The following is a 27,329-nucleotide window of genomic DNA, read 5'->3' on the forward strand; positions in this document are numbered from 1 at the left end:
CAGGCTGGCCTAATATAGTGATTTATTAATGCCGTCAATCCAAAACGTATAATTAACTAATTAATCCGCTCCGCTAAGATTTACGGGCACTTCATTAATGATGCAGCTTTGTAACTTAATTAAATCTAGTTTGAATATTCATATTAGTCCGCACCCGTAGAAATTGGCAATCTTGTAAATAAGGCAATTCACACTGAAAATTATCTAGTGATGAATTTATTAAGAAAAGCGTCGAAAATAAACGTGTTTAGTTAGGCACGTTTATTTCTATTAAACACGTCACTGATTACCTAATCGTCTGATACCTATTTGTTTTTTTTGTGCTTTAGAGAATACATTACTGAGCCACTTCTGAACCATAAGAGTAGACGCACACCGTTGATTTTTAGTTGGCCGATAGTTGTGCCCGATTTCAAATTGTATGAAGAATCGGCCAAATCGAATCGGCGTAGTGTGCGCACTCCCATACATGCCCATACTGATGAACAGCCCGACTAAATTATCGGCCGACGAAAAATCAACGGTGTGGGCCTACTCTAAATCACTCATAGAGGCTGTAAAGTCTGCCATCACCTCAATTGCAAAGATGACCAAGCAGATTTAATCATTGTCTCTATTTAAAATTCTAGGCACGCACCCTATTTATAAAGGTTATCTTATCACAAATCTATACTTATAATAAATCTGTAGAGAGGTCAATTCTGTACATGAAATATATTTTCAAAATAACTATCAGTGATCGATACTGATGCCAAAAATGTAATCAGTAAAATTTTTGTCTGTCTGTCTGTCTGTCTGTCCGTCTGTATGTTCCTTATAGAAACAAAAATTACTCGACGGATTTTAACGAAACTTGGTACAATTATTCTTCATACTCCTGGGCGGGTTATAGTATACTTAGGAATTCCCACGGGAACAGGAATTAGCGGGAAAATCCTTTTGTATGAAAAATCTAAACCGCTTAAGTTAGACGCTTGAAATTTGGTATGTAGGTACCTTAGTAAACCTAAAGCTTAGTAACAACAAGGAATTCCCGAAATTCCGACGGGAACGGTAATTAGCGGAAAAATCCTTTTGTATGAAAAATCTAAACCGCTTAAGTTAGACACTTGAAATTTGGTATGTAGGTACCTTAGTAAACTGAAAGCTTAGTTACAACAGGATATTGCAAAATTACCATGGGAACGGGAGTTAGCGGGAAAAAACATTTGTATGAAAAAATCTAAACCGCGTAAGATTGATGAAGGGGGCAAAACGGGATCCACGCGTAAGAAGTCGCGGGCGGCCGCTAGTATCAAAATAAACGGTTTGCTTAACAGTCGTAAAGTATAACAATCGATTTGCCATGAACAATGGTGTGATTCCAGTCGGAAAGATTATGCCTCAGCGGGGATATTTATTCGGATTATCGGTTTTACATTTCCATTCATTTACGCTCACAGTGGGATATAGGGCAGTCGTTTATTTTACAATTTATCGGGCGGAATTTGTTTCTACTTTACAATTCGGTGCTCTGTTGGACTTACAGAGGTTTATTTATTAAAATAATCGCGAATTGATAGTATGTTATTTAATACTCGGGTGGGATTTTCAGAAGTAAATATCTATATTGGAAACTAGACTAAACTATCCTGTTTTGATTTTGTTGATTAGTTTAACCGCTGAGTTGATAAAATAAAGTATTAGTTAGGTCAGGATATGTTAGGTTTAAGATTTTTATGGATTTAACATTTTGCTTCTAAATGATTATACCTATTTAATACTGTGTCAAACTCAAAACAACGAACGTTTTGAAAACAATTTGTTACAAAAACGCTGGTCTACTGGTATAATTTTGTACTACCTATGTGCATAACACAAAATACAACTCCATCGCAATTGTGATAATCGAATCAACTTTAAAATGAATAAAAAGTTTTTGCGTTTTCAACCAAACGCGCTCCGTGCCGACAAGCACTCTACCAAATTGATATTTCATCCAAACTGCTATTTGTGCATCGTAAAACACATTATATACTTTTAAAATAACATACAAGGCACTTTCTACTTCGATCTCTTATAAATTCAGTGTAATTTTATTTATTACACACAAAATAGCTTAAAATGGACCACCAATGGCAGTAGCTGCACACTTTTCATTATAGTTCTGAAATTCATAATAATGTTGTGCCGATAAAAACATGATGATGTTATATAATTTTAAACATACAGTATGCATAGTACGTATACGCATAGTTGGGTGCACTTCTAACTACCTAGTTAATAGTTTTTAAGGAATAAGTTATATCTTATGTAAATGTAACTGTACCTACTTGAAAAAAAAAATGTTGGTAACGCAATACTCGTACAACATTGCATATGAAACATTTGATACAAAAATATTTATGTCATAAACACTAGTGGATGCCCGAAGCTTTTATTATTTCTATGTAGGTCAAAACTTAAATACCTATCATATTTTCATATCCCTATTTTAAAAATCCAAAAGTCGATTGTCTATTTTCGTTTCAATAGAAAAACTTGTTACTAAATGATTTGACGCAAAATTTTACCACACTAGGAAAAAAGGTTTAATTATCTTTATTCCCATTCTTTCATACCAGGTAAATACCTACAAAGCTCATCAGTAGTACAAACTAAATTTCTCGGAAACGGAGCTGATATTGCAGTTGAAATTACAAATGAAATGAAATCACCCAGCAAAAAAACACAAAAACTGCAGGTTGTATAACACTAGTGCTAAACAGACTGGTCCCAGTTTCAATATCCGGTACAGGCATTAAATGTGCCCGAGTTAGAACCGTTTTCGTCCCAACAATATTTTAGAGTTAACAGCGATTTCGACTCGAACCAATAATATTACTGTAATTTGAGGGCTTTACTTTAATGCAGGCAATTGAAACATGTGAGATACGGCATTCATAGGCTACAGTTGTATTTTTTATCACTACATAGTAAACAAAGTCACTTTCCGCTGTCTGTCCCTATGTATGCGTAGATCTTTAGAACTACACAACAAATTTTGATGCGGTTTTTTTAATAGATAGAGTAACTCAAGAGGAAGGTTTATAGGTATAAAAAACGCATATTTGAGAAAAGCCGGGAAATTCGATTGCAACCTTGCGAAGCCGGGGCGGAACGCTAGTGTGAAATAAAAGATAACACTTTTATTGGGTTAAATGAATAGCTACAAAAACATCTATGCTAATATTACAGCAACTCTTTAATGCGTGAATCATCACCTTAAAGCCTTCTTACGTACGACATCATAAATCAAACTGATTATCATATTAATATGATACTTAGCATAATTACGTTAAAGCGATGTAGTTAATCCCTAAAATTGGCGATTAATCAAGTGAAGATTATCAATTAATCGGCCAGGACGTCCGTAATAGCAACTTAGGGTTGGTTGGCAAATTATATCGGCTGGAGCCGGCCATTAGGCGGCTGGGGCGCTCTAGACGTAATCCAGTCCTGGGATATTATCAAATTAACCCATTGGATAGAGAAAGTTATGTTAGTTCGTCAATGAAAATTCAATATCAGAGTTTTACACTTCAATTCTCGCTCAATAATTAAGTTTCAAGCATACGTTACTATGGAGCAGTTATTGAAGAATTATTTCATTTTAATTATGCATATTATACGAGCACTTATATATTCTGCTATCATAAAATTCTTTAAAGAAAACCGAGACATATCAGTTTAATAATAATATAATACCAAACATTTTAAAAAAATGCCAACTCGAGTATGAGTATTTCCTGTTTCTACTATTTTCAAGAAACAAGAAATATCGTGAGATGACTCTAAAGTAGTTATCAGAAAGATTGTTTCAAAATTAGAGCACTGCAAGCATTCCAAACTAGCTGGTATCGGAACTACGTGGCTAAAATGCAATGAGAAATGATATAAATTTTTTATTTCGTGGCATTATAGCAGGGTTTTCACTTTAGCAAAAAAAAAAAGAAATTTCAAAGGAATTTAAACTACATATGTTATTAATTATCAATCTGAAGACGTTATTGGCTGTAAATAGTTGTGCTCACGTAACATATAATTAAATACGGTTCAAACTTAACGCATGCCCCATCTCGCTGATTGTAATTCCATTAGAAACTCATCAAAGATCGCTTCAAGTCGCATAAGTGTTTTATGACCCCAGTCAGCGAGGAAGACGCTCCAGTTCGTGATGTTTATTCCAAATGAAAACTGCTGTTTCTGTCTACATGTTTAAGACAGAAAATTATTCGTTCGTTCGTTCGTTCGTTTCAGCCGAAAGACGTCCACTGCTGGACAAAGGCCTCCCCCAAGGATTTCCACAAAGACCGGTCCTGCGCCGCTTGCATCCAGGTACTTCCCGCGACCTTCACCAGATCGTCGGTCCACCTAGTGGGAGGCCTGCCCACGCTACGTCTTCCAGCTCGTGGTCGCCACTCAAGAACTTTCCTGCCCCAGCGGCCGTCAGCTCTTCGAGCTATGTGCCCCGCCCACTGCCACTTGATTTTAGCGATTCTGCGGGCTATGTCAGTCACTCTGGTTCTCCTACGGATCTCCTCATTTCTGATTCGATCACGCAGGGAAACTCCGAGCATAGCACGCTCCATCGCTCTTTGGGTGACCTTGAGCCTTCTTATGAGGCCCATAGTAAGCGACCACGTCTCAGAGCCATACACCATCACTGGCAACACACACTGGTCAAACACTTTTGACTTGAGACACTGCGGTATTTCGGACGTGAGAATTTCGCGAAGCTTCCCGAACGCTGCCCAGCCGAGTTGGATTCGACGATTAACCTCTTTCTCGAAGTTGGACCTACCTAACTGGACTGTTTGTCCCAGGTATACATAATAATCTAGCAGTAATTAAGTCTTATTTATTATTAACATTTTGACGGTATTTTTTATAACCAGTATTTATAATCAAACACACAGAACACAAGTTCTAAGTTAGGTTACGTTAAGACTTAGGTTTTGGTTAGGTCAAGAGTTAGATTTAGGTTAGGTTAAGACTTAGGTTTTGTACCATAACATAACCAGCACCTATTAGCATTATCCTTCTTTATACTGGTCAACAAACTACCGACCCGACCCCGTGGAATGTCACCATCAATTGGCCAGGTGTCAAAATAATAGCCCTGGCGCAGCCACATAGCCAGGTGTTAATACAATATCACAATAATACAATACAATAACACAACAAGCACAATAATAGTACCAATAAACAATGTACACTTAACTTTGGTCAGCATCACCTCAAAGATCCATCGAGACTGCCTTTCAACGAGGAATTCCATATATTTATACCCATCTCCTACCTTTCCTCTACTCAATTCTGATTGGTCACTTAAGACGACCAATCAGAAAACAGGAAGTTAGATAAAATATAATTAACATTTAAACGGACCCGGAAGTTGGAATTTCTCATTTTACAATATTTTTTTTGATCAAAGGATAGTAAGGCTTATTAATTATACATTTAATAATATTTAAGAAATATTAATAATTATTATCCAAAAGCTGGAGATCTTACAACAAATTCTATAAACAGGAAGTTCGAATATATTATAACTAATAATATTAAAATGGACCCGGAAGTTGGAACTTCTCATTTTACAATATTTATTTTTTGATTGAATATTAGCCAGTTGGCTTATTAATTTATCAATTAAAATATATTTAAGAAACATTAATAACCACTATTCAGAAGCCGGAAATCTTACAATAAATTCTTATTTGCAAACGGAAGTCCTAATTTTATCTGACAGTTAATATGGCGGCTGTTTGATACTTGGTGTGTGTGATGTTATAGAAAGTTAATTAATAGTGTAGTTACTAATATTAATTATAGGTCACATGAAATATTAATATCAATCAGGTATGTACATAATATAATTAATCTAACACTTTCTGGGAAAGGAGAAATAAGAATATTTTTGATGGACAAGTACAATCGATTAAAACAAAATGTAATTATATTCAAACCATTTTAAATGTAAGCTACTTAAATGACAATTAATGACTAAACACAAAACAATCGTGTAAAAAAATATATCTCTTTTTGTCAGTGCCCTGATAGCTGTCGATGATAGCTGATGTTATTGCATTTCGTATTGTTCTTGGACAATCTCTTTCTTGTTAGTAGCTAGAATAGAAATGAAAAATAAAGAAATATTATTATTAAACAGGAAACATTTTTTCACATTATGATCAGGCTACTAGTTAAGTATAGATTGTTTATCTATTACTTGACCTCCCTTTTTTAAAACTTTTAAATAACTCTGCATACATATTATTATTACTAAATTCGGCACAATTTTTAGTAAGGGTCTGGTAATTTTAAGATATTATTCGATATCATTTTTGTCTCCTTAGATAGGGGTCCAATTTTGTATGAAATGGTTTCAGTTTCCTTTACAAGGCTTTTTGAGACAATATAAACATTGCAAGTAGGTGATTTGGTATACTTACGTGTCCCAAAACCATTGGTGAAAGAAGTTTTAGGTATCTTAAAATTCAAAGGAACTTATTTTATTTTTAATTCAAGTAATAATATTGCATAGAGTCAATATTTATAATATACCTAATTGTTTTGCTCTGAGAGGAATAAAAATTAGTGTTAATTATAGTTTCTTAAGAAAATTAGCGGTATTGGCCCAAGGAAATGATTGATAGATGTCAGGGCTGACAGAGCGATTGTGGTATTTTATAATTGGTAATTATTATGTATGTGCCAAACGCAAATATAATGTTCAATAAGAAACTCTGCCTGTGGCTGTGCCTGTGGATGTGCCTGTGGCTAAATACTTGTGCCTGTGGCTAAATACTTGTGCCTGTGGCTAAATACTTGTGCCAGTGGCTGTGCCGGTGGCTGTGCCTGTGGCTGTGCCTGTGGCTAAGTAACTATGACTAAATATTTATGGCTTAATGCCTGTGGCTATTCCTGTAGTTATACATCTGGCTAATTCACATTTGAATAATTGTAATGTAAACACTGTATTGTTTTTATAAAATCGAAAAGTACTTCGAGAACGAAGTACATGTCAGTATGGCCGTGTTAGAATATATATATCTACATACCTGATTTATATTAATATTCCATGGTAAATATGTATAATTGGTACACTATTTAACTTGTTAAACACTACACACACAAAACATTGCACAGCCGCCATATTAACTGACAGATTGAAATTCAGATTTATATAATTCGTAAATTAGAATTTATTGTAAGGTTTTTGGTTTCTTAATAATTCAGAATTTAATTAAGATCTCCGATTCTAAATATGAAAGATAATATTACCCTATTTTTAATATATTGTAAAATGAGAAACTCCAACTTCCGCTTCCGAATAAAAATCAGGGTTCGAAAATATCCGATATTTATTATAAATATCAAAATATCGGATATTTATGATATATATCCGATATATATCAACTTTGATATATATCAATTTTGTATGTAAGCCATATTATTATTTTATTGTATTATTCATGAATACTATTGCATATGTGCTACATAAACATGTTTTTAATGTTTTTAAACCTTAAAATCAGACAAATAAAGCAAAAACATAAAATATTCTTTTAAATACGGCAAAATCAACTAAAAAAATAAAAATCTTATGTCAAAAAGTACAAATACAGTAACAAATTTTAAAAGTTGATATATATCATCAAAACCGGCTTGATATATATCGGATATATATCCGATATATATCTTGATATATATCCCTTGATATATATCCTCGAACCCTGCCAGGCTATAAGCTGGGTATGACTTATCCCCCCCCCCAGGCCAGAAACTGGGTATTAGCATCATAATTAAGTATTATTATGTTCAATACAAACAATCATTAAGTTACACTCACCCCAACCGCGTCTCCGCATTGCATCGAATCCTATGAAAATGTGGTTTTTGGACATAGCAATACTTATTTTTCACAATTTTTATTTTTAAAAATTACTGGTCGATAGGTTACTTTATTTTGAAGAATAAATGTTATTAAAAGTTTTTTTCTAAAACTGATAGTTTAGCCGGAAAAAAATATTTTCCATCCCATTAGTACGTCGGCTGCGCTCGATTCGGATATAATGACGTCACGCGGCCTTGCGTACGTTGACTTTTAGCGGCAAAAACGGCCTATGTTTATTACTTAATATCTTCGTAAGTAATGGTCCGATTTGGATAATTCAAAAAGATATATCTTTCTTATGTCTTAAAGATTAACGTAGATACTAGTTTTATTGAATTTTCTACAACAGTACTGATCCTCATTGGTATCTTTTCTTTATTTTTATTGAATTTTTCTCATTTAAGTTTATTGATTAATAAGTGATAAATCAAATTTAACACTAATATGCATTTATATCGTGGCCAAATCGTAAAATTGATCACGTTATGATGATGTGACCAATAATTATTTTATAAAATGGTGTTATTTCAAGAATCGTTGAACCGATTTAGAAGAAATTTAGTAGGAACACAATAATTTGTGATCNTCGAAAAAGAGGCTGACAAAGGTGACTGAGTTTCTTCCGCCACTTCTTCTCAGCACCAGCCCATTTTGTCCCGAAGTGGTGGTAGGGCAAGCTATATTTGGGACGTGTATAAGTGCCCTGGAAAAGGGCTTTATACTGAATAAACCATTTGAATTTATAATTGGATTTTTAATTTGGAACTTGCTTATTTATTAAACTACAGTATCTATTATAGTCCTATATATTTCCACGGTATAATACGATATGATAGGAATATAACGTAAAGTATTTTATGCTAAATTTTGCTTATTATTATTCTTCTTTTTGTGGTAACTTTATTAATTAAAGAATCTGCTTTAATACATTAATATTTCCCAATTTACAAATGACTAATGCCCACAATTCTAACACGTGCGTGAGTCAATGTTGGCTCGTATGTGAGGCCTTGTCGAATAGTATCCTGTAGGTGGGCCATCGTGCGTGTTTTGTTTTCGATGTAAACTCGCGGAGATGAACAGGCCTGGTTCTACGAGCTATGTAGCACAGATAAGTTCCTAGTAGGAAGGATTGCCTTACCTGATAAGTGCATCGGCGACGTTCTTGTAGTTCCTCCTCTGTTCAACAGGCAGCCGGCCGTCCGCCGTCATGCGGATGAGGGCCACCTCCGCCGGAGTCCCCACGAACGCCCCGATGGAGCCAGCAGCCACCCCTAACAAAGTTTTGGTGCCGAAACCTGGCGCGGCGCCAGCGTTTTTCCTGGGAAAAACATGTTTTGATTAATATTTCAAGTAGTTTGCGTTTACTAATATTCCTTTGAAAAAAAAAACAGACTACAGACTTCCCCCTAGACAAGTTGCACTTTTTGATCGAATCGAAAATCGAACCCGTCAAAACTCCAAACAAAAAAAGGCCTTTCGACCACTTTTCGACTGGTTTGCGGTATTAATGTGCACTTTGTCTAGACCCATAGATATTGAATTTTTATGTGGATCCAAATAGGATCTATTAATTTTCAAATACACTTAAACCCTTAAAAATAATGGCTTAACTAGAAATTTAGAAAAGCATATGGCATTTTATAAACAATGAATGTGATTGGATTTCTTGTTTAATTTAAGTACTCTTCGCAATATACGCAGAATGTTTCAAACCGCTAAAATGAAACCAGCAATTCCTGCGTCCAATTTGTCTAAATGAAGTAGTTAAAACAATGGTAACCAGAGACATCCTGTAACGGGAGTGTTTAATAGACAAGTGCCTGATGCTGGTAGCTAGGTTTATCAATGAAACCATATCAAAGATGTAATTAGATGCCACGACATTCAATAGGACGGCTCTGACGCAGAATGTGTACCTACTTCAGAAATGCACAGTTTTCTATACTAATTTATTTATTTTAAACTTATATGCCCACAGAACAGCGTACACAAGGCGGACTTAATGCCTTCGGCATTTTCCTCCAGTCAAACTTAGGGCCAAACTGAAAATAAAGTAGGCGGTATAAAATTTAATAGAAAGAAACGCTACAGTCCTTACATTTGTATAGAAAAGTGCGCATTTTCCTTTAATTGCTCTTGCTTGAAATCGTGATGAAAGCTAAATTGTAAGTCCTTTCTGTTATGCGTCTGTTGATATTAATGCACTTAGTAGTAAGTACGTGGCAGGCACAAAATAATGCATCTACGTTTTTTCTGGTAAACACTTTTCGTACCTATATTCCTAAACGAATACCTAACTATTTTTAAATATGAGGCTTAAAACCAGTTTATAAATAATTATACCGTATGATTTAATAAGCATTCGTTTTAAAAATAGATAATATGTACTGTTTAATAATGACCGACTAACATTGGTATATCCTAACATCTAGTAGCACTGCCCATTAACACACAATGGCGCTCGTTATCTTAAAGGTGACGAGGTCGAAAGTCGATGGAACCTTATTAGAGTGGTGCAACGTATTTATTATGTAATGGTGCAGTATAATGTACATAGAAGTGTATTGATAAAAGATATGTTAATCACAAAATGTCAATGACAACAATGTTTAACAACAAAGGTCTGAGTATAGAGCCTTGAAGTACTCCAGAAAGGAAATACGTAAGTCTTGTACGCTACCGGTATTTGACGATAAACATAAGTATTTCTTTTTAAAGTTATCAATTAACTAAAATTCGTTTCGTGAAATCAATGCGGTTTGTTTATACGATTAATTTCTTATATCACACATAAACATATTTTTAAAAGATAAACTTTTGAACTACCTACAGTTAAGTTATATTTTTGTGTGATAGTAATTCTTTCATTATTTTTATTGGTCTCACTACTAGATAGTTTAAGTAAGGGAAAAACTGAATATTTAGACAGTCACGGAATGACAATTCAACAGTTTTCAAAATAACAACCATCTCTTTGTAAAATTAGTTTTTATCCAAATATTATTGCGATTAATATTTACGAAACTTTTAAAATCTAGGTTCAAAGAGTTAATTAAGGTGATAGTAACTCAATGTTACATAATTCAATTTCAGATAAATGCCGAATTTAAAGCATTGCATAATACTATTTTGAGTTTCTTACATTAATTTAATACGTTTAAATTCTAGACCACTCTGTAAAACAACTGAACCAATTTAGATCTACACTCGCGAGCAAAAGTATGGAATCACTTACATGAAGTTGTTTCCACGCAATCTTGTGTACTAACGAATTTGTTAGTAACAAAAAAAGTGGCACTATTTTAAAGATCAAACTTTTAACTTTAAATTGATACCAAATTCATTTAAATCTTACCAGTATTTAAAAAGATATCGCGGTTGATGTGAAGAAGTAAGGAAAAAGACATGTATCAACTGTTTGATACGTCGCGAGTTGCGGCCTATTTACCCCTGATAAAAGCACGTGTTTTCGGATTTTTGCTTTCACACGTTGATCCATACACATCTCCGCTTCTTTTGACACTTTACCTGGGATTCTACACTTTCAGAAGCAGCACAAATCGTTGCAATATTGCAAGAAGGACTCAGCCAGCGGGCTGTCGCACGTCAGCTCCACATAAGCCAGTCCTGGGTTTCGAAAGTTTTAAGACGCTTTCGGGAGACTGGTGGCTTTATCCCGAAACCAAGTTCTGAACAGCGCCGGTGCACATCGCAGAGGGATGACCGTATTTTCATGTCAACCTCTCTATGAAATCGTCATTTGACTGGTATCGAAGTCCAGCAAGAGCTCAAAAATGTTCGTAGGATAGCTGTTAGCGAGTGGACAGTTCGTCTAAGATATGAGCAATAAAATTTGACTCCAAAAAGGCCTGCCACAGGCTGGAAACTGACGGCAGGTCACCGACAGGCACGCTTTCAATTAGCTCGCACTCGGAAGGCGAGTAATGGAGGCGAGTTTTGTTCTCCGATGAATGCAGACTGTTTTTGCAGTGCAGCAGTCGAAGAGGTCGGGTCTATAGACGGCCTGGGGAGCGATTTGTGCAGTGCTGGTTCGCTAAAACATTGGCTTATGGGGGTGGCTTGCTCGACTTTCCATCGAGATGTGTAGGAGCAAATTGAAAGCGTGCTTATCGGTGACCTGCCGTCAGTTTCAAGCCTGTGGCAGGCCTTTTTGGAGTCAAATTCTATTGTTTATATCTTAGACGAACTGTCCACTTGCTAACAGCTATCCTACGAACATTTCTGAGCTCTTGCTGGACGTCGATACCAGTCAAATGACGATTTCGTAGAGAAGTTGACATGAAAAAACGGTTTTCCCTCTGCGATGTGCACCGGCAATGTTCAGAACTTGGTCTCGGGATAAAGCCACCAGTCTCCCGAAAGCGTCTTAAAACTTTCGAAACCCAGGACTGGCTTATGTGGAGCTGACGTGCGACAGCCCGCTGGCTGAGCCCTTCTTGCAATAGTGCAACGATTTGTGCTGCTTCTGAAGGTGTAGAATCCCAGGTAAAGTGTCAAAAGAAGCGGAGATGTGTATGGATCAACGTGTGAAAGCAAAAATCCGAAAACACTTGCTTTTATGGGGGGTAAATAGGCCGCAACTCGCGACGTATCAAACAGTTGATACATGTCTTTTTCCTTACTTCTTTACATCAGCCGGGATATCTTTTTAAATACTGGTGTGATTTAAATGAATTTGGTATCAATTTAAAGTTAAAAGTTTAATCTTTAAAATGGTGCTACTTTTTTTGTTACTAACAAATTGGTTAGTACACAAGATCGCGTGGAAACAACTTCATGTAAGTGATTCCATATTTTTGCTCGCAAGTGTAGGTACTTTATAGAGAGACTTTGAGACCCAGGGAAAAAAATTGATAGTTTTTATCTCCGGGAAAAGGCCGACGACCAGTAAAGGACTTGGACCAGTCTTTTGAACATTGTTCAAGAAATATTAAGACGTCATATTATTGTTAGATCACCTTCAAAGTTCAATGCAGATGTTGTTTTCTTGTTTTCTGGGACAACTCCATATGCTATTTATGAATAAATTAAAAAAACAATATCGTTCATACATTTGCGTGCGCATGCACGTAACTTATTTACACCTACGTTTTACTCACGTAGATCGTCAAAGTTCTATGTAAGGTAACATAAAGAATGAGGCATTCATGATCCTTTAGGCCCGATTTCTACCAAGACGGAGCAGAGCGGAGCGGAGAAGTATTTTGAATAACCAATCAGATTTAATTATTCACTTCTCTTCGCTTCGTGCCGCCGCCGCGCCGCTGTCATATTCTATAGAAAAAATTTACTGCCGACACTTTTCTCCGCTCCGCTCTGGCTTGGTGGAAACCGGACCTTAAGCTAATTTTTAACAAAATGTAGATTACAACTTGAGCTCTTCTCGATTGAAACAAACTATGATATGACTTAGTGATTGATGGCATACACACCCATTTAAGCAGTATTTGTATCTGAATTACCGACAACCTGTCAAGAATTAAGCCTAGGCGCAGACCACCGATTTTTAATCGGCCGATAGTTGGGCCCGATTCTAATTTGTATGAAGAATTAATTTGTGTAAAGTGCGCACTTCCATACATGCCCATACTGATTAACTGCCCGTCTAAACTATCGCCCGACAAAAAATCGGTGGTCTGCGCTTAGGCTTAGCAGTCTTTGAATCATACTCACTCTTTGTAGGCATCGAACAGATAATTGTACACTCCGAGTCTTGTAGTGGTGTAAGTGGCTTGTCTGAGCAGGCCAGCGGAGAGTCCTGTGTACAGGTTGAAGAAGCCCTCTCTGGCTACAATCTCTCCGGCCACAGCGAAGGACGACCTGCCTCCACCGCTGAGCTGCATCCGTGTCTTTATCAGGTCGAGGGGCTGCACAACACAGGTTGCCGCCATTCTGTACCAAAACAAGCAAAATGTAAAGGACTTGTATTTCTGATTGATTTGGGGCTAATTTTTCAATCGTCAAATCTTTTAACTGAAGAATAAACTTATAATACAGAAAGTTTAAAATATTATATTAAACTTATCATTTTGACAATATTTCCCATTCTGAAACTGTCAATGTGCGAAAGTGGTTTTTTAGTTAAGAGTTATCAGATGATTGAAAAAATTTGCCCTAATGTATTTATCTTCCAGAGATAAAGTTAGAAAAGTAGAAAGAGATTTTAAATTGGCAAGTTAGACCCCCAGTGAACTAGTGAGGGTATAATAAAAGTTACAACCCCTATTTATAAATAAAGTTCCCTAAAATATCAAGAGATGGCGTTTTATGTTCCCTGCATCGCGGTAGTATCTGTTTTCACTTTCAATGTTAGCTTTGTATATTATTCAGATTTCAATTCCAACTCTTGTGTTTACGATACTAAAAGCACTATACTGGCTTTCAAGCAATTGAGACCACATTGAGCTTTCTTGCCTAAACTTTTAGGTAATTTTTGAGAGGCTGGAAGGGAATGTTTGAATAAAATATTATGTAGTCTATTTTTGTGTTATTTTTCCAATGTTTGAATTTATGACGAATTTCAATATCTTATCTAATTACTGCATGTGATATATCAATTGGAAAGGAGAGAAGCTAGAAATGTTTTTAAAACTATTCAAAATCTTCAAAATCCTTGAACAGCTTTAAACTTTTTAAAATTAAAAAAGTTGAGTTCTTTGTCAGTTTTTATACTTGTGTTAAACTTTGGCAATAACTATAGCAATGCAACAATTATTAGACAAAAACAAAAAAATAATTGAAAATTTTGCTCACATGGTCAAATAGATGAATGGTAATTACTCAACCTAAACACCCAAGAAGTTTGGCTAGACCACTAACGAACACCCTGTATACTGTTTTGTAATAAAAAGTTTTTACTAACATTAGTCAGTTATTGCTTCCTTCTGAATACTTACTTTTCTACTTGCAATTTTTAAAATTCATATTATTCATCATAATTTACATGCACATACAATCAAAATATGAGAATTTCATTAAGAAGAATTTAATTAATATTTTCAATCCTTTTGGATAGTGTGGTACCACATAACCTCTTACATAATCTTAAACGATACAAGAAATTGGAATTGTGTAATAAATTGAAGGTCAATGCTGACCACGATGTGTGTTTTGAACTAAATAATTAGCGATATAGTGCTGACCGAGGCATTATCTTGGATATCAGCTACAATATCCCTAAAAACATAAAATGTAAAAAAAGATTTTAATCTCTGCGATTATTTAAAACCTGTGTTAATAGAAAGTTATTGACATTGATTCTTGATAAAGGACAAGTCGTAATCTTAAAATAAATCCCAGAAACATACCCAGCAAGGCCACCAAAGGCAAATTTCAATCCATTCGGAATATACCGCTCTTTCGGCGGTGCACTTGCTGCTTGCGCCATTTTGACTAGTTTTATATGTGCAGCACTGAATTTTGTGTAAAGTTTATTTTAAATAAAGCTAACTGCATTCACAAACTTGTAAAATAACGCGAAATAAAAAGATTCAAACTTTTGCCCAAGTCCAGCTGGCTTCGACAGCTGTCAACTTCAAACTGTGTGTCAAACTGACGAGTGCGTGAGATTTGACATTTGCTTTTTTTAAATTATAGCAATAGTGATGTACAGCTGGGCTTATGTACTTTAATTGAATAGTTCAATCGTTGAAATTCTTCGTCGGTAGGAACCCACACATAGAGGTATTAACGACAGGTGTAGCGCGCGTTTATTTCTATGCAAAAAATCTGCCATTTCCTGCGGGGGACGAGGTAATGTCATTTGTGTAAACTATGATAGTCCTGGCAAATTATCGATATTTTGTCGATGAGAATCATTGCACTTCAGTTCATAGTATCAAAATATCATAGGCAAAAGGGATCGCCTATCAGCCTTAGGCCCAGTTTCCACCAAGGCGGAGCGGTGCGGAGACGGAATTCTTTTAAATCTTGAAGGAATATTTATTTTTTAGGGCCTTCTACCAAAGCGCGGAGAGGAGTGCGTTGATTTTAAGTCGTGTAACACACAAAACTTATTACACTTCAAGTTCAAATTGTTAGAAGTCAGCAGTGTGGCAAGCGTATACACAGGTAAAAATCTTGCTATGTAATAAAGCTGCGCGAAGACAAGACGATCCATAATATTAATTATTGGTCAGTTGGGGTATAACTAAAATAATATAATTAAAAGGCTAGAAATGTAATTATAATATTTTATTAAAATAGGTAGGCACTTCAAACATTGCACTGGGTACATCAGAAAATATTCTTATGTATTATAAATGCTGTAGAAATACTTTGTAATACACTGTTTATAATAACCTTAAGTGATAAAATACACACAAAAGCGTTATACACGTTTGTGCTGGACAGTAATACATGCAAAAATAAAATATAGTAATACAGTTTCTTAAGAGCCATTTTACATTTTCGTGCGAATTTCTAAGATTTTGGAAGCATGAATTACTATCTTAAGCAACACCCAGAGATTATTTAATAACTGCGAAAGATAGGTCGATCCTTGTTGTTGACCATTAATGAAACGGATTTACTAAAACTCTTTTGCTTAATTCACTGTGCCCCATCTCCCACAACCATTTTACGAAAAAATTGCCGCTGACTCATTTTCAAAGTCCTGTATCTATTATTTATGCTCATATAATAAGCTTAAAAATATAAAGTAATCATCGGACATATATTCTTGTAGTTCATTAATGAAATAGATTCTTGAATTTCATTACCATTATTNTTTGCTAGGAAGATTATTTACACTTGGATTGTGATTAAGACTATAATTTTCCATTACAAAATGGAAAATTATAGTCTTAATCACATTAAACATAGGTACTGTCCCTCTTCAGTTACAATAACAAGGACTAATCAACTAAAAAGCATGAAAAAAAATAATTTTAACTAAAAAATTAAAACCGACGCCAACAATCACTTAAAAGTAGAAAATAAGTACGTCGTTATTTATTTATTAGGACAATATACCATGATTAATATTTTTGGAGTCGGTGCTGGTAAATTTAAAACCATTTCTTGAGCTTGGCACTAAGATATGACCGACTGACAGCATATTTTCTAATTTTGGTGCTTTAATATAAATTTTGGTGTTCTCTTAATTTTGGTGTAAGGAAAATCTAAAAAACTACTGGACAAAATTTAATGTCTTAATAATTTTAGAAACAGTATAAGTTTCCAATAAATTTGATCTATAATTAAAGAATAAAAATACACAAATAACAATTTCCACCAAAATTAGGCAAAAATATGCACTTGTTGAAATTCACCCAAACCTAAGCATTGTATATTGATATCCTTCGAACTGTTTTTGTTACGCGATAACAAACAAACGTTTATTGCTTGTAAATATAAATAGTAAGAATGAAATTAAATACTAACCACTTAGTAACGATACTTGCCCGTGGTTCCCATCGCGTTTCAACCACTTTTATAATTAAGAACTTGTTGACAGAGCCCCCAGGCGTGTAGTTATCATGTCTCTTAATAAAATGTCTTGCCGAGAGCAATGTTTGTGTTTAAATCATATCCGTCTCTGTCGTGAATATTCAATAAATTGAAATATTAAGCTAACCATAAATAACTTACCTATACTAAACAATGTATGGCTTAGGAAAACATTGTCTTACTGAAGAAAATCGATTAAGGAACAACACATCCATACAACCACAATGGCCGCCACTAACCGGCCAATGTGGAAATCATTTGTGGAGGCCTATGTTCAGCAGTGGACGTCCTATGGCTGAAATACTTAATGATGGATGATGATGATGATGACATACATACAATAAACATGATAAACAAAAGTAAATCTTTTATGAGTACTTAGTACTTGGTGGTTTCTGACGGACGTGACGCGACGGTGCGCAAAACATTTTCCTCGCTTGAAAAAAAATGAAAAAAAGTGGTTTCTGATATTGGCAACTAAGTAATTACCCATAGGTACCTACTTACTTTTTGTTTTCATTCCTACCGACAAGCGGTTTGCCAACTGGCGATTTTAATCAGGATTTGGCAGATAAGACTTCTAAAGGCGCTGGCAAATCGCCACGCCAGCAGGAAGTGTACCTAGGTGAGGTAGACCACTGCACATCAAGGTTAACACGGTGGCATCTTATGTACTAGTTATTATAGAGGCGATTTTGCAATAAAATTCCACAGTCTGTTGTGCTGTTGACCGTAGCTATTCCACTAAATATTCAGTATTTTTAGTCCCTTAAGGTTTGATTTCGCGATGAACCGTTTCACCATTTTTAAAATTATGTTCAAGGTACAAATTGAATTACCATTACAGATGTTGGAGAATATTTAATCTTAATCTTCCAGCGTCTAACATCAATCCATTTTTACCGACCTGCCCCGAAAAATCTTTGTTAGGTAATAATTTAATTTTAAGGGATGACGTACTCACAAAAATCATCTGATAAAAAAAAATTTATCTTCTATTTAAAAATAAAGTAAGAAAATTATAAGTCTTCAGTTTATCTTTCAACTAAGGAAGTTACGGAATAAAATACAATCTTTAGAAAAACCTTGAGTTTTCTTGGAAGCTTAAGACGCGATGATCTTCAATTTTTAATTCGGTTCTGTTTGTTCTTGTTGTTTATTTAAAGTAACCTACATCCTGCCGAAATAAATAGAGCTTAATAATAAAAAAAAATCCGTCTAAGTTTCAAGTTAATTGATATGCTATTGTATTGATTTAAGCACAAATTAGATTATAATTATTTAGATACGAATAAACTCGGGAAATTAAAAAATACTAATCAAAACCAAGTTGTTTGTTATTGTTACGCTTTCGGCTCTAACTTAGTATTTACATCTTTCAGAGCCTGCATCAAATGTTGTAACATATACTAACCAAAAGTAGGTACCTACTACTACTACTTAATAAGTATCGCACTATTGTTACTACTTTACTATACTTAATATTTCCGATAAATTGTTTCCTATACGTAGTAACAACGTTTATTTCGCACGTTTCGAGGAAAATTGATCCGACACTTCTACTTATTTCAGATCCATCACATAATTCAAATTAATTATTGTCTATTTGGGTCATTCCACCGGCCAAGAAAATCACGTGTCCGGGGCCAAAAAGTACCCGAATATCATAATATTTTAGTAACAAATATTTTTATCTAATAGTATAACTTTGGTTCTTGTTGTTAAACCACAGAGATAGTTAATAATAGTTAATTAAGTAATTTAAAAAAAATCGTAAGTCGTCAAAAATTGATTACCACGACTTGTCCGCGCTCCCGATTTCAGAACAAATTTGTTCGTATAAATTAATCCGTTATTATTACCGCTTTCAATGCTTNATTTTACATATTATACCTATTCGTGTTTCATTATGAATCGAAATATAAAAGACTTAATAAACTCTATTAAAAATTTAAATTAATTAATCAAGTTTCAATACCTCATTCTACCTTAAAATTAATAACTCAATCAAGATTTTTTTGTCCATTTCAGCGTTCTTTTTACTCTTTTGACGTTGCGTTGACAGCTTTTACCTAAATTCGCGCGGAATATTTTTGTGAAATGGCTCTTAAATGAAATACTGAAAAACATTTATCTTATAAGAATTCTCGAGCGTACCTTAAAGAAATACGTGAAATGTACCCAAATAACTCATTTACGTTGAGTATCTATGTAACTGCGCTACAGAGTAAAATTAACAAAAAAAGGCGTTAGCAATTAGCACCAAATAGAGCGCTTTTATTAGAAGGCTTCTCATATAATTTAGACTGTTCGACTTCGACTAAATGATTCAGTCACTAGCGAATCTTGCTCCTTGAGTTCCAAACTGCCAAGAACTATGCTGTAGTCATATAAGTTTACGCTAGGACCGTGAACACGATTCTAATCCTTAAGCCTGTGACTTAGAAATCGCATTTGGGTGCGGCAGCCAGGTATGCCTTCAGTTGAGGCAGCGAGTACACGTTATCGACGACCTTTTTGAGGTTAGGGTACTTGGTGTCGAGGTCGGGGATCCGCAGCATCATCTTGAGGTAGTCGTACATACCCGCGAATACGAAGTCTGCCCACGTCAGCTGGAATAAGAATGATTACTCGATGTTTAATATGGTAGTTGACATCACTAGTCAATTGAATACTTTTTTATAAGCTGTCAACCTCCTACCACAGATTATGCTCCTACGCTACGCTGACGTCAGTCAGTCGCGTATTAAATGTATTTTGGTTCCCAAATTCAAGTAAATGCCAAAAATAAAACAAGAGATTTATGAATAGCAAGGGGATCCCTCTTTTGAGACTAATTGAGACAGTGGCGTAGCTACCGTCGTATCAATGATACGGAGTCTCTGGGTTACAGGGACCCGAGCTACAGGGGCTCGCCAGGGCCGGATTAACGACCTTTTTTAGATGAAAAAGGCAAGGGCTATGACCTTTAACGTTTGGGCCCCCCAACAAATTTTGATACGGGTTAAAAAAATATTTATAGTCTGGTCCGTGAACACGTAGAATTTTGTCCAATGACCCCTAGCTACCCATCCTTATCGCTCGCGCGGAATTATGTTGCTATCGCGCTCGCACACTCACTGTGGGTGCCAGTCCAGTCGCACAGTCGCGACAGCAATATAATTACACGCGAGCGATAAGGATGGGTAGCTAGGGGTCATTGGACAAAATTCTAAGTGCTCACGGACCGGGCTTTAGTCAGTAGAAAACTTTGCCCTTTTGGCCCTACACAATAGCTATCCTCGCGGTGAGAAAGGTGTTATAGTTGTAGGTACTCTACCTTTCCAACAGCGATATGTCCGTTGTTCTGGCCGACGATTTCGTTGAGCTTGCTGAGCATAGCCGGGTACACATTCTTAGAGAAGTCCTCGTGCTTCTTCTCTTTTAACACTTCGTCGCTCTCATACTGTACGCTGGCAGCCTCTGCAAACCACAGATGAACCCTTTATATTGATTTGTTTATGATGCTTTTATGAGTTTTATAGCAGGCAGTACATAAGTACGGGTATGATGACGTCACGTCAAAGTCATGCAAAAATAGCGATACGTGGTTACTTGGGACATCATAGTATATCGATTTGTCTATAATTTTTACTTATTGGGTTGTAGGCGTATATGTTTTTTTTTTTATAAGTATTCAATCAGTATGGGCAAGGATAGTATGAGATGTTTTGCAATAGATAGCTGACAAAAGCTGCCCAGAGGCATGGGTGATGCTTTTGTCCATAAAACTAATGTAGGCTGATGATAATAATGTGTTAATACAAAGCCCAGGGCCCTTTGCTTGACGGGATTTGACATTGGGTAAGCTTGTCGAAATTTTCAAGTGTATTTTTGTACTCACTCGCACGGATGTCGTTCACGAAATCGTTGTACATGTCGATTTCGAGGTCCTCCTCGGGAGTCGCGCCGGCCAGCCCATACTTGCGGCCGAGGTAACGAGCGATGGCCAAACTCTGGGCGTATTTCTTGCCATCGATCTCCAGCACTGGCGCCTGGCCGAATGGAGTCGCTGGAAATAACAATTATGGACTTTTAAAAAAAATCTTAGACGCACTGATTATTGTGCAGCAAGAAGTTTCTCATCGTCCACAGGAATTCACAGGATCCTGTGGACAGTGCTACTGGCACTTTTACGCCAGAGCGTTACTATAATACAACAGGGTGGAATTTTGTAATGCCACCTGGAGGGAAAGTACTCTTAATACTGTAGAATAGAAAATTTTACTGAAAGAAAACATTCCTTTATTTTTTTAAAGAAACAAAACTGCATTCAAAGGTTTTCAAAAATTTTTTAAAAATTCACTACCATACCATACAATTTTCTGTACATAATTATAATAATTTAAGATTTCATGGCTTTCCTTTGATTTGATTTATAAAGTTTGTTAGAGAGATTTCATCCTTATACTTAACCCTAACGATCAATGTAATAAAAATACAGGATGTAATTTTTAACAGATTTTAGTTGGTTCAATTCCCGGGTGTGGCAAGCAAATTTTTGGAAATCTTTGAATGCAGTTCCATTTCTTTTCAAAAATAAAGGAATGTTTTCTTTGTAGTGTCGTGTCCGACCGAATGTTCGGTTTCGGTTTCGTTTTCGGTTTAGTTTCGGTAAAAACACGAGTTTCGGTTTAGTTTCGTTTTCGGCGGCAAACTTGCCGAAACTACGACCGAAACCGAATGTGCATTCGGGAGTTTCCGCGCTGTTATCGGTCATGTTCAGCGCGTTGAATGAGTGAAGGAATCCGATTAAAGCCAATGTCGTGATTCGTTCGCTTGTTTGTTTGCTGTTAGTTTTGTTCTGTTGTGGTGGCGAGTTTTCGAGTGATTTATTTTGAATTTGGTAGGTTTTATCTCGTTTTGTCGTTATAACATAAGAGCGGGTAGTAAACATAAAAAAAAATATTAAATATGACTGATAATTGTTATGGATTCAGAGTTTCAAAGTTCATTTTAGTATTTATCCCCAAGGTATCCAAGTGGCAAGTACAGTAGATACTAACTTACGTACTACCAATTTTGTTTTGAGAAATTATTAAGATAAAAGACCCGACCATGGGACGGGACGGGTTATGTAGATGTCCTGAATATTGCGAGTAATTAAAAAAAATCTAGACTATAAATCCTTCTTTTTCTTTCTTAATACATACTTAGTTTGATACCTTTTAGAGTAAAAAGACGCTCAAGTTCAATTTTAATGCAACTTAAAGAGAAAACAATAAAGACTGACTGATTATAATAACGTTTTCTTTATTTTTCCCTCAAAATATGAACCTTGTAAGGAAGTTTCGGTTTCGGTTTCGGCCGAAATAGACACCGTTGCCGAAATTCGTTTTCGGTTTCGGTTTCGGTCGTAAAACTAGTTTCGGTCGGACACTATTTCTTTGAGATTTTTTTTCTATCTACAATACAATATTAGCAGTAGGTACTTTCCCTCCAGGTGGCATTACAAAATACCACCCTGTTACCATTGTTTATTTTCCTAAATAATAAAAAGAATGACTATGCCTCAAAGAAAATAAATTAAGAAAAACATTTCTTAGCGTAGTGTAATTTATTATACAGGGTGTTGATTTCAATACCCGCCATATTTAGGGAGTAGATTAAGTAGCTTATTCTGATCACGAATCAGCAAAAAAACTGACTTCAAAATTTTTTATTATTATTTTTTAAATATCTACGATTTCCATAATCGACCACTACAGTGCAGAATAGTCCCCCAACGCAAACGGCGCGCGGCGCTCACCCGGTGACCCGGGCAAGCGCTGCGCCCCCCGTCCCACGCCCCACTACCCGCGCTCGCCCATGAGTCAGTCAACTAGAGATGAGACGTATTTACTAGAACAGATCCACACACTAGGTATTTTACAATACTAGGCGGCACCTATTCCAATTTTTAAAATACTTGATCCACCTAGTATTTTATAAATTACACGATTTCCGACCCTACCATCAAAGTAATAGAGGTTATTATTGCGTAATCCGTAGTCGTATATTACGCGCACCGAGTATTTCTCGCTAAGCTTATGTGCGAACGTAGAGATTCACTCCGTCTCTGTCTGACCAAACAAATTTGAGCGCGACGAAGCAAACGCACACAAACATAGTCAACCCATTAATATTTTTATGAAATTGATATTTTTTAAATACGCCAACTAAGCCTGTTGAAGTATGAAGGGACGATATCAATCAATCAACAGCCAGCAAAAATATTATTATTCAATTTCAAATTGCATTATTCATACTACGGTTGTATCTTTTCAAAGAAAATTGTATTTTAAAGTCAAAATAATATTACGTGGATTAGTCCGCACTAGTCGCGTCAAGTATGCTAAATTACTACGTACTAGGTGGAATAGGTATTTGGATCGAGTATTAATAAATACTAGGAATAGGTGCACCTAGTATCAAATTTACCTAGTATAACCCATCTCTACTTAACCGTTGAGCCGTTTCGACTATTTGCGTTATGTAGGTAGCCATTGAGTCGCAATTTTCGAGTCGTATAGATATCAAATGTCGAAGTAGGGTTATTTTCCTTGAGAAACCAGAGTCATCGAACATGGTCTTCAGTGTATTCCATAATTCTGCCGAGCTCTTAGTGTTCTTTATGTGCACGTACAATGCTGGGTCAATCGTCAATATTAGCTTTGCCTTCGTTTTTGCGTCGTCTATCGGTTTTAGTTCAAAGTCATCCGTTGGCTTTATATACATAACCATGCCTTCTAAAACCAGTAGGTTTTCTGCCGCAAAACACCACTCGTCGTAATTCTCCCTGCCTTTCAATTTTGGCACATTTGCAATATAGTTCGTAGCCATTCTGTTTCCGCAAAAATAACGTAACACAATTTATCTATTTTGTACTAAAATAAATCTGATAAAATTGTTTAGGCCCATAACCTATTGAAACAAACGTAGATTTTTGCAACGACTGTGTTTTATTTCTTTCACATGCTACCATAAACAATACATATTTTGTTACAAAGAAGTTCTTATATCAATAGTATGAAGGTTACTTTTGATTCAAAAAGGTTACTTTTTTTTATATTTCTGGTAATTTCTGACTAGGCCCGACTGGCAACACTGCTTAAATCCTATTCTTATACCTAAATCGACCTAAATAGTGGTAAATAATGTGTGTCATCGTTATCAAAACGACGAACTTTTGGAACGCTGCCACGAAATACCGATCTTTCAGCAGAATAAACGCTGCAAGTGGAACTGGATCGGCCACACTCTCCGAAGGGACCCCGATCACATCCCCAAGCAGGCTCTAGATTGGAACCCCCAGGGAAAATGCAAACGTGGTTGCGCCAAAAAAACATAGCGGCGCACTGTTAAGACTTGGAGCGAGATCAAACACGAAGCTCAAGACCGAATGCGATGGAGGACTGTTGTGGACGCCTTCTGTCCCATATAGGAGACATAGGACATTGAGTTACTAATATTATATGTATAATGTATATGTATATTTTTTACTCTTTTACGCAACAACTACTTAACAGATTTTGTTGAAACTTTACAATATTGTCGTTTATACATCAAAATAACAAATGGCTAGTTATAATAACATTTATTTTACCATAACTTAAAAAAACCTTAGAAAATAAAATATTTTGTTTTATTTTTGATTACTCTGACTACCAACTTTGATTACCCCGACCATGAAAATTTTGATGTCGCATAACTTTTTATTCCAGCTTGCTACAGATGGGCCAATATAAAAAATATGCTCGTAATAATGTCTATTTTGAAATGTTTTACCTAAACTTACTCTAAATTCAAAAATAAAAAAGGTCGGGGTAATCAACAAAATAATCCAGATCCGGAGAATGACCGATTTATGTATCTCGGCACATAATAATACACGTTTATCTTATTATATTAATCTGTTATACGTTATTATTAGCCCTATTGAGTGGGTAATTGGGCAGCAATAATGTATTTTTCTCGCTAATATGAACACTGTTTACCGAAATGTCTGAGCGTAGATAATACAACATACTTTTCTGAATTCACAAAATGGCCAGGACCGATTCATTCATTCATTCGGCATTTTCATAAATGAGTCAATTGGGTGTCGTTTTATTACAGCCTGTGCTGAAAGAATTACTGTAGTGGGAATGAGAAGTATATTAACACAATTTTACATTTTACTTGTGATAAGTACCTGTGTGTTAAATAAACTTAACACTTCATCAGAAATGGTAGGTTTTATAAAGTGTTATTTTACGTGTTCAAAGAGAAACCTTTGTTTCATTATATTCACGAAATAATAATTAAAAATAACGACGTTCACACACATGCAAAATGTGGGATTTTCAGCCGTAAATGCCCTCGTTTCAGACGATGTAAAAGTTGTGAAGTTTCTGTAACGCGTAGTCGAAGTAACGAGCTGCACATGAAAGTGGGCGTTATTTGTATTACTTATTTAAAGGTATTTTACACTTAAAATTAATTTTGGATTTTGTTTGCTACACAACTCCCAACTCAGGCAACTCCTAGAGCTTTTAAGTTATGTACCTGCTTATAATACAGGCAGATTTAATTACAGATTAGAAATAAACGGCCACACTAGTCGTAGAATTAACGGTTGAAATCGAAGTAAAGACATGATGGTACAAAAAGATAAGTACCTTCTAATAAGTAAAATAGCGTATCAAAAAGTAAATCGAACGTTAAACGAAAATGTGTAAGCAACTTAACTGTACAACGTGTCGTTAGTGACACGGATTGAATTAGCGACGCCTACGCACCGGTGATCGAATATCGCCGGCCGTTACTTCGTTAGCAACAAGCGGGCCAATTTACGCGAATTGATCGAACTTAGTAACTTTTACGTGCCACTTCAAACCTGCCAGCGACGATCGTGCGCTTTGAAGGTGACAACTCGAATACAAATCAACAATGAACTGGACTTTTCGGCTTATTCCACTATTCCCCGCTGACAATCCCCATTAACGCCAATTGGAGCTTACAATGGGCTTCATCATCATCATCATCATCTCAGCCCTAGGACGTCCACTGCTGAACATAGGCCTCCCCCAATGCTTTCCATGCTGCCCGGTTGGTAGCGGCCTGCGTCCAGCGCCTTCCTATTAATCTCCATTACGTTAAAAATAATATCCTAATATAACGCTATCATTATAAGCTTCAATTGGCGTTAACGGGGATTGTCAATGGGGAATAATGGAATAAGCTGACTTTTCCTAGAACCTCATAGAAAATCTGAACTCCCCAGTTCAGGTAAGCCACCCTGTTTCTAATACCGCGTATAGTTTCGAAGAAGCTGGCTCGATTCAAGTGCACTTTAGACGGATTTAGGTAGAACACTAAGTGGTAATAATCCGCATCATACCGACTAACCGGCAGGTACAGTCGAGTTCAAAATATTATTGGCATTGCCAATGTTTAAAAATATTGCTAGAGTTTTAAGTAACGATCATGTTTCATGATCAGTATTGACTGCGCTACAATATTTTGAAACATTGACACTGCCAATATATTTATGAACTTGACTGTACATTCAGTAGGATGATATTGAAAATTATTCCGAGAGTCAATAAACATCTGTTAATTTAAATTAGCTGCTTGGAAATTACGTGGAAAGTAGTGAAAACAGTAATTTGAAACTATGAGTAGGTGGGTAGAGTACAGTCGACTGCAAATCAGGCTACACATTTTTGTAGCAAAATCGCTCTTATTACGACTTCATAAGACCCTAGTGTTTAGCTTCATGTGTCGTTATCGTACAATGGAAATTTTCCACCATTCATCTAAAGTTGCAATTAATTACATAATACACAAATTGCTTAGTTCATCAAGGAAATCAATACTGGGAAGCAATATTTCGGTAGTGGTGAGGACGATTGCTGGATAATTAAACGAATTCATC

At 35.8% G+C, this 27,329-nt stretch overlaps 2 protein-coding genes across 2 annotated transcripts; both read right to left on the reverse strand.

The window, feature by feature from the left end:
• Window positions 1-9,055: 9,055 nt before the first annotated feature.
• On the reverse strand, window positions 9,056-15,476 carry LOC114354988 (mitochondrial 2-oxoglutarate/malate carrier protein-like). Its single transcript, XM_028307617.1, has 3 exons — window positions 15,250-15,476; window positions 13,616-13,834; window positions 9,056-9,239 (listed from the first exon to the last, which is right to left on the reverse strand). The coding sequence occupies exons 1-3, from the start codon at window positions 15,327-15,329 to the stop codon at window positions 9,056-9,058; spliced, it is 483 nt and encodes a 160-aa protein (XP_028163418.1). The 5' UTR covers window positions 15,330-15,476.
• A 644-nt stretch (window positions 15,477-16,120) lies between these two features.
• GSTs1 (glutathione S-transferase sigma 1) lies at window positions 16,121-21,466 on the reverse strand. The gene is made up of 4 exons (XM_028307644.1): window positions 21,276-21,466; window positions 20,712-20,854; window positions 19,504-20,004; window positions 16,121-16,335 (listed from the first exon to the last, which is right to left on the reverse strand). Exons 1-3 carry the CDS (start codon window positions 21,307-21,309, stop codon window positions 19,834-19,836), a joined length of 348 nt encoding a protein of 115 aa, XP_028163445.1. The 5' UTR covers window positions 21,310-21,466; the 3' UTR covers window positions 16,121-16,335; window positions 19,504-19,833.
• Between the last annotated feature and the right edge of the window lie 5,863 nt (window positions 21,467-27,329).

Source organism: Ostrinia furnacalis, unplaced genomic scaffold (assembly GCF_004193835.3).
Source record: "Ostrinia furnacalis isolate ACB-3 unplaced genomic scaffold, ASM419383v2 OfSCF2306, whole genome shotgun sequence".
NCBI lineage: Eukaryota > Metazoa > Arthropoda > Insecta > Lepidoptera > Crambidae > Ostrinia > Ostrinia furnacalis.